This window comes from Ambystoma mexicanum, chromosome 6q (assembly GCF_040938575.1).
Source record: "Ambystoma mexicanum isolate Mex_15411 chromosome 6q, UKY_AmexF1_1, whole genome shotgun sequence".
Taxonomy (NCBI): Eukaryota; Metazoa; Chordata; class Amphibia; order Caudata; family Ambystomatidae; genus Ambystoma; species Ambystoma mexicanum.
In genome coordinates, this window is record NC_090937.1 from 1,197,011,742 (window position 1) to 1,197,028,312 (window position 16,571).

General features: G+C 43.1%; 1 protein-coding gene across 3 annotated transcripts in view; it reads left to right on the plus strand.

Moving 5' to 3' along the window:
* Positions 1 to 16,571, plus strand: part of ARAP2 (ArfGAP with RhoGAP domain, ankyrin repeat and PH domain 2) — a 1,740,202-nt gene that overhangs the window by 1,480,361 nt on the left and 243,270 nt on the right. For all 3 annotated transcript variants that reach the window (XM_069631830.1, XM_069631832.1, XM_069631831.1), the window contains one exon: positions 883 to 1,011. In XM_069631830.1, the coding sequence (XP_069487931.1) occupies positions 883 to 1,011 (129 nt within the window). The remainder of the gene's footprint in view (positions 1 to 882; positions 1,012 to 16,571) is intronic.

Sequence of the window (16,571 nt, forward strand, 5' to 3'; positions counted from 1 at the left end):
CTGAATTTCATAGGTTTTTAGTAGCGCAACTTAACCATCACATCCCTTTAACAAAGTTTTTTCAATAAATATATATATATATATACATTTCCTGACATATGATATCCAAATTAGGCATATTAAGATATCCAGTTCTTTTTGGATTTCAAATTGTGAGAATGAACTGTACTGAAAAAGAACTTTCATAAGTGTCAAAACTGATACACGTCTGTTTCTTTGTTGAACAAAATGTTCTCAGGCACACAGACATGTATTTATACTGTGCAAGGGCATCCTATTAAAATATGGCAGTGAGCAAAATGTGCAATTCAATATGAAGTATTCTTTTTCGAATATTGTCTCTCTCTTTCATAGAGTCTGTCTGTCATCAGTTTATTTCAGGCCATCATCCTTCACTCCAACATTCTTACAATACTGTTGTGGCAAATAGCATAATTACTTAAGAATTTTGGGATGACATATTACACTGAGGCCAATGAGTGGTAATTAGAAAAACACTTAAAACCAACTCCGAATGCCAGTCAATTTTAACCTTTAGGAAATACCTCTGGGGCTATTTTGCACCTCCTCGTGGTGGTAGCATACCTGCCTTTGCAGAATGAGGGCTATGGTTGATCTTGCTGAACAATGCATACTGGAATCATAAAGAATTAACTGAATCCATGAAGGTGAAAAAAGAAATGCATGATTCTTACAGTGAAATGATGGTTGATTTGCCAAAATCAAATTTTCCCAGGAAAATATGTAATGAGTTAGAGTTCTGTTAATATCGTTACGACTATGCAATTTACATTATTTCTGCTTTTAACAAGATATTCTCAAAAAAGGTTGTTGATATTTAACTCGAAATATACCTATTTATATATATATTTTCTTTTTAAGAGCGTCCACTGCACTACAGAGAGAAGGTGTTGGAGGCGCTACTGCAGTGGAGTTTGCTGTCTGAACCGGGGTCTGCATACCTCATTGTGAAAAGATTTAAACTGGGTGAAGCAGGAAAGCGTCACAATGGTGGGTTGAATTATCAGAACTGCACTGAAACTCGTAGACATCCTTTCTTTTGATGCACAGTATCTCTCTGCTTCAGCTTTTGTTTAAGATCACATGTTTACATACATGTGAAGGTTATCTACATATCCATGGCAGACTGGAGTTCATCTAAGTATTTTGCAGCTGAAAAGGACATGTTTTTATTCCAGAACAGGTTATGCTAAGAAATGAGGCTGTTCCAGTGAGAAGGGGTACATATGTGCCCACTAATATCTGTGAAACTGCTCTGCTCCTGAATTCTTCTTATGCTATTGTATTGATTCACAGGCAAAGAAAGACCTGGATTCACGTAGGTCACTTTCCCCCCACGTTCGTTCTCCGTGATGGTGCTCAATACGTGCTGCATATCTACCCATCCCAAAAAGACATTGAGAAACATCTTTACATGCCATTAAGACACCATGGCACATTGAAGTAAAAAGTATCCTTATCTCAGTAGATAGCTCAGATGATGGCCAGATTGCAAGCATTCTGAGACGCTTCCAATTGTAATCCCTCACCACCGTTCCCCCTTTCTTTACTGAGAGCTATCCAGCCAGGAGGGGAACGAGAACTGTGAACGTTATTTAAGAATCTAGGAATAAGCGCATTGTCATTAAGCCTGGATTACCGCGCTGATGAGTTCAGGAAATGTTTCACAGGGCAAGGAGTGCATGCACATAGCCTGATCAACTCTTTACACACAGAATATTTGATTCCAGAAGATAACACAATCTTTTATAAACACGATTATTTTAGGACTATAATTAATATTCCTCAATCATAGATTGTTAAATCAGAGAATAAAGAAACAGAAAATATCTACATATCTATATATATCTATATATGTATATATCTTTATTTTTTCGGATTGCATTTTGTTATCATCTGTGTGACTACAGATCAATTTCTTACACTCAAAAACAAAACAACACATAAAGACCACATTGCCCCATAAATCTGTATATACAATACAATAGTCTACAATTGCCTGCTTTTTTTTAATTCAGGGACTTCCTCTGTAGTGCCCAATCCCCTGTTCTCAGTAACTCCAGCGGGAAAAATAACATACATAGAAAGACCCATGTTACCCAGCTTACTGGCTCATGTTGATTATTGATCTACACAAACGACAAGTAATCAATCACCTGCTTTCTTCAATATAAATAGCGGTTTAAACAACCTCACTTCTTGTAAATGATTCCTATAGCTAGCCACTCCGATGTCCACAATGGCACACTGTATCCTTGCACAGAACCCCTGCTTGTTTAACAAAACGCACTGAAACATTCATCAATCTCAGATTAGGAATTGATCAATCAAAACATATTCTCTATCAAGAGTAGGAAGTTCCCACGACATAAAACCGCAGAGTCCAGCACTGAGTCTGACAACCGAGAGTATCCACGTACACTATGGACGGTGGATGGGGGGTGGCGGCAGCGAAAATTACTTAAATCTTGAAACTGTAACCATTAACAAATGGTGCCCAAAGTATAACCACATACATACAACAAGGTGGCAGTGACACTTCTCAGAGGCCATATATGTTGAAAACGTCTAGTGTCCTGAATGGCACACAACAGGAGAATAGACAGCATGCACATTCCAGGCAGATGCATCTTAGACCATACATCATATGTAAGAAAGAAACCACACCACAATAAATACCAAATTAAGGGAAATACAACTCATTTGACTCAACAACACTCACCCGGTATGGTCATTAAGTGGTTTCTCAGTAGGAATGGTTTCCAATAGTTGTTTTGCTCTCTCTGTGTCCCAAAAGAGATACTCGTTCCCATTCCAAGTCACCCTGAGCTTGGCCGCATGGAGCAGGCCTGCTTTGACCCCATGTTCCAGAAAAGCTTTCTTCATGACATTCAGGGCCCTTCTGTTCTTGCCAGTGGCCAAGGAGAGATCAGGAAAGAGTGGGAGATTTGGAATTCCACAGTGTTCTCAGCTGCTGCCACCTTCAGGATCCTGTCTCTGTCACAGGGGTCACTCTGGAGAACCAGCAGTGTGGGGGTCAATCTCTGATGACAGCTATGCTTTGAGTCCAGCTGACCTGAGCCTTTAGCATTTGTCAACATATATGAAGTCATCTTCCACATCAAGATGCTCAGGGAGCCATGTCGATACAACGCCAATTGGGTCATCCCCCTCGGCACCCAATTGCAAGACCCACAATGCGTTCTCTTGAAGTTCCAGTCTGCTATTTGTCCCTGCACTGCCTTTCACCAGTGCATCCATGTCATGGCTAATCATCATCTGCACCAGAGGAAATATTTGCACACATTGCTTGTCCAGCTCACTGGTCTTCTGCTCCAGTGTGGAGGTTCTTGTCTTTAACTGAGGTTGAGCCACTTCCTCTGTCTCGTTATCTAGTTTGTCTTTCTAGCGAGGGATTGACTGCTCGATTTGGCCCAGCGCTGCCATACCAGGGTCCTGGGGTAAAGGCTTTTCCAGATTAGGTTGCCCACTACAGGGCGCACAAAAGGCAGCATCCTCTTCTATGGTCTTCTTCTTCCCCTTATTTGATGCCATGTCCCTTTACCTCGGTCTGATGGCCGATCTTTGGGACTGCTCCGCAGGACAGCCAAGCCTCAATTTACCCACCACAAACTCCTGCAGCATATGGGGTGCCAGAGAGGTACAAAATGTGGGTCTTCTAAAGAGCGCCACGTTTTACAATACCCAGGCACATTTCCTCCTTAACCTGCATGATCATGGTGCCCTGTGGCCCCCCGGTGGGCTGCCTGCCACTGAATGCCTGAAGTTCACTGTGGTGGACACAAAACAGCCCCTCTGACTGCATTCTGTAGTGTTGCACTCCGGAGTCGCATTGTGCTGTCCAATTGTTCCTATATCGCCAGCTGAAATAGCAGCCTTGAATCCGGAACTGTGATAAGTGTGCCATGTGTCGGTGGTCCTAGCCCTCGGTGTGAAACCAGGTGAGAGCAACTCTCCACACCACGGCTCTGCAGTGCCAGAACCACTCCCCACCCCCCCCAGCACACTCTGCATTGACCAGGAGTGCACTCCCACAGCCCCTGCTGTCTCACTGGACCACCATGTCCGGCCTCAAACGACACAGTGATGAGCTGAAGTCTGGAGTCGGTGATCACGTGGCCGCAGCCGCACAGTGGTTAATTCACCATCTTGAGCAGATTACACTGATCTCACAATGCTTTATTATGGCCCTGTTTTTCCGGGCTTACCTTTGTGGAACAGAGCTTCCCCTTGAAACTGCCATCTGTTTTGGGCTCGCGCGATTATTGATAGGCAAAAATAAGAATCCTTTTATTTATAGATTAAAAGGATGTTTATTAGCCAGCCACATCTTGATGCAAACTAGACTGCTCAGTTCACATTCAGCATAGCGAAGTATGCCCTTTGGCTTGCACTTTCAGATTTATTTTGAACATTAGCATTTTATCGGATTGTATCATGCTTGTGTTTTTATAAATGTTATTCTCTTCTGATTTCATGTTGCCTTTATTCTGATTCTTGGCACTGGGGGTAGACTGTCCCACCCGTTAGGTGCGAGGGCTAACACATTAACTGATCAACTACTTGCAAGATACAGAAGGGCATTGTTTCAGTGTAGTCCTCTCTCTAGCCCTAATTGCACTGCTTTTTACATAATGTGATGGCGTGTCCATGAAGCATGCACTTGCTGCCGTGGAGACGCCAGTTCACCGAAGGTGCGCCTAAGGGAACTCGGTCTGCGCCGAGTTCAATCCCGTGGGAAACATATATTCCCACAACCCGCATTACGCTGACATTTATACAGTAGTTTGTCTAAGCAGTGGTTCCCAATGTACCATATTATCAAACTCGTCTTCGATCAGGAAACCATTGTTAAATTTCAATTAGATAACCTGTGCCATGGTATTGCTCTTACTAAAAACTATTGTACTAAAAAGCTCCCGGTGAATAAATATATCCTGGTTTCTAAAAGACCACTACAACACAATGCTAATCATGTACGTTACCTATTGCCCAATGCCAGATCAGTAGTTCACAATAGATACTTAATCCACAATATAATCATTGAACATAATTCAGACATCATACTTATTACTGAGATTTGGATACCTAATAATAGTCCCAGTTTAATGGCAGACTAAACTCCAACGAAGCACAGATATATTTTGAAATCAAGAACAAAGCCGACTTGGCCGTAACTGAAATACTAACCAGGGGCGTTTCTAGGTGGGGGCTAAGGGGGCTATACCCCCTGATCTTTTGGTTGTAGCCCCAGATAGAATCTCAGGAGCTACAGCCAAAAGACTAGCTAGCCCCCAGTCCCAACAGTTCCGACATCAGCATAGCACCGGGTCTTTTCCAGACCTAGCAACTCTACTGATACTAACGCTTACAATTTACACTCAATTTTCATATCCTATTCTTATTGCACTTCTATATAGAACTCCAGGTCCAAAAAAATATTTTGCGCACAAATGGTCTGAACTACTGTTCGACCTACACATGACTAGCAACAGGATTCTTTACTTGGGGGACTTTGATTATTGGATGGAAGCCAGTCCTGACCATACAGTAGTCCATTTGTAGGAATCCCTGGAAGACCTTGACTTCAAATTCCATATTAATAATCATACTCCTACAACTTGCCATGCATGGTGCCAACTTTTTACACGACAAGTAAGTGAAACCATAGATTCCACTTTACCCCTCTCCTGGTCAGAACACTTAAGGATCCCGTTCCACCTTGCCACCGAATCACCTATACCCTTACAAATTCAACCTATTTCCCCTTCCTCCTCACTTCCCTGGACACAAGTCACGAAAAATGAGTAACTAATTACCTGCTTGCAAACACTTGTACCACACATTTGAGCCTTGATAACGATCCAGTTAATCTAGTAGACATACTACATTCCCACACAATAGCGATCTTAGAAAGAACTGCTCCATTGATGACATCCACTTTAAGGACAAATAGGAGATGTGGCACACAATGGTTTGCACCAGAACTGAATATTTCGGCCTTAGGAAACTAAAACAATACCCACATAGCTATACGAACAGACATTCTTAAGGCAAACAAACGTATTATGGCCAGGACATCCATTCCGCTTCCAGTGACCGTCAAAAATGAGTCACTGTGGTAAATTAGTTACGTGATGGGACTGAATCTCCTGAATGTATTCCATCACAAATTCTCGTGAATCATCTTGCATCAAACGTCACACAGAAAATAACAAACCAGCTGGATAGGTCCTCCTCAAGTAGAGGTTCACCAAATTAGAATAATGTTCACACCCAAACTTGATTATCACAGGTGTTTGAAATCGTTACACCTCTTGAGGAGAATGCACTCTTGCATCTCCTACTATCAGCCAAATGCTCAGGTTCTCCATCTAAGAGCATTCTGCAAGAACTCGCCTAGGACAGCACTGTCATTGGAGGGAAGGAGCCCAACCCAAATGATTCACTGTGCTCTATGTAGTGCAAGCAGGCCGCCTCCCCTGCCCACATTACCTGGGATGAAGACTGTAAGCTGGCCAGTGTTAGTGTTCAATCCTTGGAGTGGGTGGACTAATTAAGTAGGCACATGTGAGATGTGCAGTGTTGGTTAGTTGGGTGATAAGAGGAGTTGGTATAGGACATCCAGGACAGCAGAGGAGGTGAGAGTGACCAGAGTGCAGAAGATATTGGAGAGAGTGGGTTTGTGGAATATTTGTGTGTCAGATTGGAGAGTATGAGGACTCAAGATAGGAGATAGAGTAGGGGTAACAGGAGGTGGATGTATTTGTAGGAGTAGTGGAGTGGTAGTAGGAGTAGGAATTAGTAGTTGCTAGTAGCGGACGGTAGAAAGTGTGAGTGGTAATTGTAGTGGGGAGAGCAGTCGTACTGAGAAATAGTAGTGGTAGTAGCAAGAGGCAGTAGATGAATAGGAGTAGTGATAAGAAAGGAGAGGGAGTAGCTGTAGCAGGGGAGTAGTAGGAGCAAAGAGGTAGCATAGGAATTAGGAGGGATGAATGAAAGTATAACAACAGCGGTAACAAGGGGTAGCAACTGTTAATGACTCCAATCAAGCATTCCCACTAAGTCAGTGCCTTGTCTGGGATTGCTCAAGGGAAGCCCTTATTTATATATTTTTATGACAAGTTATAATCTGGATGATGAAGCCTTGTATAACGCCCCTCTCTTAGAATCCCCCTGACTCCACTGAGCCAAGAAGTAGGTTTGTTTTGCAAATTAAAAAGGTTTATTTGAAAAATTAAACAATAGATATATATCACACTTTTATAATAAATTAATATTTGATATCACACTTAGACATATGACAGTGATCAACAATGGATGATGTTATACTAGCACCCTGGTTTAATTACTTAGGAGTAGTATAGAGGATAAGGTAGCTGAGAATGCTTAATGGTTTCAAGGAGATGCAAAGATGAATAAAAGGCAGTACAGAAATAAACTTGATATGATTTCAGCAAAAGATAATATGATCACTTTTTCTCTGACAATTCACTCCCCCCGTATGCAATGTAAGGAAATGGAAGTAACACACACAGTCTTCAGGAATACAATCACAGTACAATACGAATTCAGTTCCCCCTAGCAAGCGTATAGCACCAGGTATGATTTTGAAACACAGGCGAAAGACTTTCAGGTGATTTGTAAGGTAGTGAAATATGCTAACATTGATTTTAATTCCCTCTAGAGGTTCAGGGTGAGTGAGAGATACTTTAAATCAGTTCAGGTCCGCACTAACAATGATTAATGATGGATTATCAGTTTGAAAATGGATTCAGTAATGGAAGCAAAGGACAGATCTACACGTGATTGAAATGAAGCAAAATGTCAAATCGCGGCACTTTTTTTTTGAGTGCGTCGAGCGCAATTACGGAGGCCCTATAAGTAGTCGGAAAGCTGGGAAATTTCATTCCTAGGATGCACGGTTCCAAAGATACAGACGATTTTGTAAAGGTAGTTTTTCAGAAATGAAATTACAGTTTATGAATTACAGATGCGCTTTGAAAGGTTTGAATCAACAGGAGGAACACACAATTTCTTATGATGCAGTTTTAAACAGGTTCAAATGTTTTGAATCAGATTATTTTAAGCTAAGAGATGGGTTCTGCACAGTTCTAGCTGGGAACTCACTATAAATTTGAAAGGAATGGCCTCGTCACAGATCTGGTCAGCTAGTTTAGCTGCGGTTCTCTCTGCTCGGCGGGTCAATCAGGCACCGGTTCTGTTCACAGTGGTCTGGTCTGGGTCTCTGGTTCTGCTGGTCTGGTCTGGGTCTCTGGTTCTGTTCTGGATACACAGGATTCTTAGCAAGCAGCAAACCGCACAGCCCGGCGGTTGAATAGTTTGGTTTGGTTGCTAGATTCTGAAGGCCTGCCGATAGGAGTTCAGCTTCTAGGTTCTAGAGTTCCTTGGAGTCTGGTTCTGAAGTCAGTCTGGATCTCTGGAGTTCTGGAACTGGAGTTCTCCGTCAGCGGGCTGCGCAGGAATTCGGTTGAAGGTTGGAAAATGAATGTCCTTGTCCGGCTTCCAGAGGCTCTTTTTATGTCTTTTGAAAATGGGTGTGGATGCTAACTTTCTATGCCCAACCCACTCATGATTTGATATGTCAAGGATTTCTCTTTGACCTGATTTGAGAAGGGAGCAGTGAGGCATCCTATGTCATCAGGTGTCATGTTTATGGCTCCAAAGAAAGAACACTCTCCTTTGCTTTTACCTTAGAAAATCATTTTCATAACTAAATATATTTCCCAAATACACAAGTGGTTGACATTACATGTACATATCATATATTACATCGGATAGGTCTCTGTTCCAACTCTGATGTTTCTAAGAGCCAGGGTTCAAAAATGGCAACTTACTTTTGTTTTTATTTGGTTCACCAATATTGGATTTTTCCAAAAATTACACAGATGTACACCGCCTTTCTACACATATTCCAGTAAATTTTCATTTTTCTAGTGTGAACCCCGTGTCTGCAATCTCCATAATTCATGGGGTTTTGCCTCAGAACACGGTACAGAGTCCTAACACCTCTTAAAATGTGCACAGAAAAATCACAAGAATAATGATATTAATTATATAATTGTGACAAGTCCGTACTATGAATTATCCATCTTTTTAAAATGATGCTCTGGCCCAGAGGGGTGTGGTTTCCCAAAGCACATGGTGGAATTTCTGGTTTGTCCACTTCCTCCAACTCAAGTTGCTCACAGAGGCACTTCCCCTCCCAGTTTCTCTCAAGAGGAAGCCATTTACGACCCCCCCTAATTTAACATTTGCCTGAGCCAAGGAAGGCTCATTGTTCTGTTTCCCTCCAGTCCTAGGTGCTCCTCCCCTGATTCAATCAGGGAGGTGTCATCTCCTTTTGGTGGGGGCAGCAGAATGCAGCCAGGCCTGGGAAGAGTGGCTGTGCAAGTTTCAACTCCTGTCGGGGGTAGTTGCCGGGCAGAATTCACTCTCTTCAAGCCAGTCTTCATCCAAATGTCACTTTTCTTCCCAGTTTTTCTTCATTCAAAACAAACTTACAATTTTTACACATGCATCTAGAATGCTGATTCTAAGTTCAAAACTATGATATTTAACAGTTACAAACTATGTGACACTCAACAGTAGGTCACTCATTTATTTTAAACATTTAGATTTTAGTGGCTTTCAGTCCAATTTAACTTAAGCTGCTGACATCCACAGCTCAGCCAGTTTCATTATGAACATTATTTTAGGCTCTTTCTTTTCCCAGATTTTGTATGCACACAAGACTACATTCTGCCAAATGTCTGCTGGTGTTCAGTGAGATTTTTGAATATCTTGCAATGTTTAAAATAGGCATTTTTAGCTTGCATTTCAGAGAAACAAAGGTGATTTCAAAGCGCTTTTTGAGCTAACAGGCACTGCTGTTTTTCCTTTGGCGCCACGTTCCACTCATGGCACTCCTGGCCCATCACGCTCGCACTGGTGGGTGGCAAGTTAGGCGACCATTTTGGTGTGCGCAAAAACTGTGCTTTTCCGCCATCTTGGATTTCCTAAGCCCACAGCACCAAATGTTTCAGCATAATAGTCCAAACATGGGTCAGGACACCCAACACAACAGTAAGAAGTGATAAAGTTGAGACGTGAGAGGAGAAGTCAGATTAAAGGGTCGAGGTAGAAAGGTAGAGTTAGAGGTCAGAGTGACAGCAGGAAGATGGGTGGAGAACATTTGTCTTGATACCAGGGTAGAAAAGGGTCAGGAGAGAAAAGGCATGAGAGACGGAAGAGTGACATCGGATGAAAGAAGGCATCTTACCTAACCTCCTAAGACTACTAAGTGGGATAGGTCAGGGAAAGACTAGAAGATCGAGAGAGAGTCAGGTAGCCACCGTATTAGTGAAAACACTATTAGCCCCAGGAAGAAGACAGGCAGTAGGGGTCACCTGGCGATATTACTAACATACTGTTATGGGCACCTGGACTAGGGAGGAGGGAAATGCCAGGGCAGACATGTTAGGGAGGAATGGCCCTAGCGCCAAGCCCCCAACAGGCACCAGTAGCCCGAAAGATCTCCCATCAGACCTAGTGTCAATATTTTGTATTTCCAAATGAACACGCTTGGACTTGCTAATTGATTTAGCGTGGTTGTTTTTGGTGGGCCATCCTATAACACAAAAGGGTTGTGGGGGTGGGGCCCAGAACAGGAGAGCGCACACCTGAAAGTCAAGAAGTGATTAGCACAGTTATTGGTTTAGCTGCGGTCTTGCGGATGGTAAGGTGATCTCCCACTATCACCTGGACTAAATTCAATTCCATCCTATAACACTTCTCTTTAATACATTTATCTCATAAGGAATCTTCCCATCTTCAAGCCATTGGTCAAAATGGCCACCTTAGACCCTAATGACAAAGGACACTTGCCTCTAATATCACAACACCCCTTCTTATCAAAATAACCAGAGGGAGTGGCTGTGTCCCAAATACAAGCCTTCACTGAAAGCTAGAATACTAGACAAGAACCAATATAGTTTTCACCCACTTCAAAGCAAGCATGCATCACAACCTCAATCTTAGAACAGCTAAAAGTGAAAACGGATAAGACCCAATCAGGTGCCCTAATATTATTGGATCTGTGGGCTGCATTCAACACTGTTGACCATGGCATACCTCTATGTAGGCTCTCTGATTGCGGCTTCAGAGACTTCAGGGGCAATGCCGTTGACTGGATTAGCTCTTTTTTAACTGATTGATACCAGTAAGCATGGGCCCCTTTCGTTCACAACTCGTGCTTGTAACCTGTGGAATACCACATGCTCTGCTGTGTCACCAATTGTGTTCAATATCTATATACATCCCTTAATGAAAATCATACACCAACACTGCCTAATGTTCTTTAATTACGCTGATGATACTCAAATTCTAATAGATCTTGATCAGGTTACAAAACCTCAGCTTCCACATACCAAAAATGGTCTAGTTGCAGTTAAGGACTCATTGAAAGCAAACTTTATGAAAATCAACCCTGATAAAAACAGAAATTATGCTAATCAATTAGACTCCCAGTCCCCAAATGCTCTCCTTCTGGCTGGAATATTTCAGCCTTGTCCCAACCTAAACATGAAGTAAAGAACCTAGGTTTTATTCTAGACAGCTCCCCCACTTTAAATGGTAAAATTAGTGCAGTGAAAAAATCCTGTTTTGTCCTGCTTAAGAAAATAAAGCCCATACTCGTTATTTGTTCCTTTCTCCAACAAGTAACTGTTATGCATTCCTTTGGCTTATCCCGATTGGACTTTAATAACAGCATATACTTAGGTGTACCAGAGTTTCTTCTTCAACACCTCGAGAAAATTCTTCTGTAGTGGAAGAGACATGACCATATCACTCCAGCCTTGATATATCACTCCATCCCTGGCTCCTGGGCATTCCAAATAAAGCAGCAAATCACTTACTTGCTGTTTTTTCTTTCAGGCCACAGTTCACCCCTATCCTACCCCGGCAAATCTGCAGGTATTACATTAAACATCCCCACTGTTTGATTCAATTTACAAATATATTTGTGCATTTATTTTTCTCATGTTTAGCTCGGGAGTATAGCTCAGGGGCAACGTGCCCGCCTGTGAAACAAGACAGGATCCCCGGGTCCCCGTATAGAGACCTCTGGGGTGTATCATACCATGTCATGTTTCCCCTTGCCATCTGAAATTTTCCATGAAGGAAATCAGGATATTATTGAGTTCATCATTTGTGACAGGTGCCAATGTTTCTCTGTTTACGCCACTTCTTGTGAATCCCAGGTTGCGAGTGGGCAAAAGCACCAATTGCAAATGATGTAGAGAAATGTTTGGAGTCGGTCACACTGTTTTTTCACACCTGATGCCCGACTTGGTAGTTGAAAGGAAAGATATATTATTTCAGACTGAATCATCCCAAGTTGTGTGTGGTAACGCTGTACAGATAACCTCATCTCTTGGTTTTATGGCCATAACTCGGTAAAGCCACTAAACCGTGTAAATACTGGTCCCACTGTGTAACATGAAAGGAATGTGCGGTTTGGCAGGAAAACTTGCGTCTGGGGCCCAAACCCAAAAGTACGATACATATTTTTTTGAATAGGAAGCACATGTCCATTTTAAAAATACAAAGTGCTCACCCTATGGTATCTGCGACGGGCCCAATACTTCCCTTTGGATGATTGAAATTGTGATATAAATTGCTAGAAGTTTTTATATTCCTGTTTCTTTAACAAAAGTAAGCAAGGGCATGCCTGTTGGAGTCAGCCATTGAATGGGATAAATGAAAAAGAAAAGTTAGATGGACGTGTATGGTACTGGGTGCACATCAAGCAGAGTCGTAGATATTGCGAGGTGTTGCAACAGAGTGAACAGGTAAAGTCAATTTGCCTTTAGTTCTATCAGCAAAAAACGTCTTTTGACCAATATTACAACTATTGATGAAAAGTACTGTAGAAAGTATCAATAGTGTCTATTAAAAAGAAAATTGTTAAAACATGTTTTTGTTACCTGTTTATGGAAGAGCCTGTGTTCTGAAACTTCTATGGGCCTGATTCATGGACATGTGCACAGAAATCCCTCAGGGGCCGCATGCAGAGAAGGACACTGCGTTAGCCTGCATGCAGATTAAGAAATGCATGCCCAGCGTATTCATGGAATTTACTGTGCAATGTAACCGTATTTCGCACCGAACACCCCTGGCCCGCCCCCACGCAAAGCAACAACAACCAGGACATCTACCTTAGCGTGATCACCCCGGCGCAAATAAATGCACCCTTCAAACAGTGCGTGGGATCCCACGCAAGCAGGCCTGCCTTTCGGTGACCCTGCATAGGGTCCCACACCCCTAATTTGGAGCGGAAATCCGGGTAGCGTACATGCCCCCTGAAATCCAACATGCAAACCCACTTCCCTGCTGCCATTCCTATGCACAAGTGTACTTACGCCTGCCTTCGGGTGGCGGATAGTATGAAGGGCTTGTGTGGACATTTCCTGACCAAGAGGTTGTGCAATAAAATCCATGAATACGTTTTGTGCCGCGCAATTGTGGGTGTGCGAGGGACTGCCTACAGTCTGTCCCTCGGAACGCCCACTTTTTTGCAGGTTCATACGCATTGTTGGTGTTCCACCCCCTTCCGTGTAAGCCACGGCCACGCCCTGCATGGTGTCTCACACAAGGCCCCGGATGGCTCGCAGATGTGCTGAGCCTATGCGAACTCCACACAAGTCCAGGAAATGTCCTGCGTATTCAGTTCCATGAATCGCCGAACAGGGACTTGCACGCAGTTTGGCGTGCAATTCCCTGATTTTCCCTGCAAATAACTCCAGGAATCGGGCCCATTCACTTTGTGACACTGTGAAACCTCCCCTTCGAGAGATTATACAAATCTTAACATTTTGCTCTGAAAACCACTGAATTGGCCATGTGAGTCTTCTTTATTTGCTTTTCCACATAACATTGGCCTACTTGTACTATGATTGCTGAAGATAATCATGACCCTCCCTTTAGTAGCTTGGTTATACCACCAGAAACCCAATGCTCATCAATGAGATAGAATCTTTAAACATACACTGGAGGAACTCAGCCAGCAGCTCCTTGGGACTGATACATGCATTTACCATCAGTGTTGAACTATGTGTATTCTATGTGAGGATGTTCCCTCAAACCAAAAGGTCAGGACTTCTATGACTGCTATTGAAGTGGCTGCAAATAGATTGTTGGTGGTCATACCACGTGCTTGTTCAGTCTCCTCTTCTAATACCAATCCAAGATAATTTGGGGGGAATTTTACATTTGGCTATTAATTTCCATGTGGAAGGCAACATAGAAACAATACAGTTTCACTTTCACAAATAGATACTGGCATGTTAGACTCTTCCCTCTGGGAAGAGCTCTGGGTTACAGAAGATTCAAAATCCCACCCCCAAACCTCATCAATATAGCTGGGTCCAACCAGGGGGAGATCTGTTAGTTTCACAGTTCTGGAACCATCCTGTTGTGAGTTGCATGTAAATCAGGTTTACATCATTGTTCACAATTGAATTTCTGAGCATGGAGATTGTGGAATGTCAGGACGTGATGTCATCAAGGTGGCATGTGGATGTTTGAATAGGAGCACCATTTAGAGACTTGGAAATGGTTGCCAGTGGTTGTATGAAGCGTACATCTTGTTGTATGTACTGGATCTAATGGAACATACAATTATATGTGCATGGAAACTCAGCTGGAGACCACAGAGCTTTATTATAACATTGGCGATGAGCTGAAGAACCACCGAAGAAGAAATTGCTGTGGTGGGGGAAAAGCCAGCCACAGTCACTGCCCCATTCTGCCGGTGGCCACATATGCAGTGAGGGTGAGGAGCTTGAGGATGTCCTGTTAAGCTTTCTGGGTGAATGAGTTTGTGGTGATAGGCAATGCCAGAGGGAGGTGGAAAGCAATCGTTGCTGAGTGAGTGTTGCGAGGAATGCAGTGGGAGCAGGAAGTCAGTGAGTGTCAGTGTAGTGGCCAGTTGTGTAGGGTGACAGCCAATAGTGTAGGACAGTTCTGGGTGGCAACACTGTTGGAGGACACTGAAAGGAGGAACACCAAGTGTGACAAGTGGGCAGATCATTGGAGAGTTGGAGCCAAATGAGCTCCATATGGTGCTGGTTTGGCTAGTAGAAGTATGACATCAATGGGAGCCAGAGCGGCCGTTGGTTCGTTCAGTAAAAGCCTGCAAGCAATGGGCTGTGTGAGCCAACGGACAAAGTTACCTTCCTCTAATATGATGCTTGGATGCACCAGAGGATGGAAGTTGTATCTCAAAACAATGTATGATGAAACACAAGCTACAGCGATGAGCTGTAGCTTCATCGAGATCCTCAAGCATGTGACCCAAAAGTAGCAGGACAATGAGAACATATTGCCTGCTACTGGTAGATGAGACTGAGAATGTTTTCTGTGCCAGAGTGCGCGATTAAGTGACAAAGATAAGAATAAGTACAAGGAGATAGGGAAGGTGGATATGGTGTGGGCCTGCTTGTTGGGAGGGATCCCCAGACCACGGAAGCTTAAACATGTGAGTAAATTGGAAGATCTGGCATATGTACTGGCGAAGAGAAGGATTGCAATGGGATGGAAAGCTTACCACACGCCCAAAGTGGAGACGTGGTGGAGGGACTTGCAGAAGTGGGCGGAGGCAGAAACAGTGGCATGGCAGGAAGCGTGTAAAGGGGACATAGAGGGTGAGGCTGGAGCCCTAGCGGGTTGGAGACAACTAATAGCAGAGCTATTTGGGCCCTCGTATGATGGACCAAGTGATGATGATTCAATAAGCGTGGCGGGAGAGGTCTCCCCAACACAAGAGGTGGAGACTAACAATGGGAGAAAGTAGGCTTGGGAGTGGGGTGATACGGGAAATACAGTGGGCGAAAAAATAACAATGTATGTGCATTTATGAGCAAGATATGTAACCACTGTAAATTGAGTTGGGTTTGTTATTTGTTCTTTGAATAAAATTAATAAAATTGTTTAAAAAAAAAAGTACAAGGAGATAGGGTGAAGAGAAAAAGACAACAATTCACAGGGCCATTTAGAAGATCATGGACAGATGCAAGGGAATAGACACACTGATTACTTGGAGACTGGTGATCTGGTGATGTAGACAGAGAATTTTGAAGTGGATCTTGGGCAGCATTGAATCGTGGAAGAATGAACTGCATGCACGTTGAACTTGAGTCCACAAAATTTCAAAATCCATAATGCACTGGTGGAGTTTGCACCAGATTTGCTCCAGTTGGTGGCCAGTTTGAGGCTAGGTTTACCTGAAGGTGAAGGGGATGACTGGAGCGGGAGCAGTGAGGGTGGTGGGAGTAAGCAGCTTATAATACTGTAATTGTAAATGCTGTTGTAGTTGGCCTTGTGGTGAGAGCTGGCCATGTTGTGGCTCCACTGTCTAGGACAATTGCATGTTTTGAATAGTTCTACCTGTTCCTGATAATTATTGATGTGTGATGTTGTACTAATGAGAGGTGTAGTATGTGAAATGGTGAATCAACATGCTATTA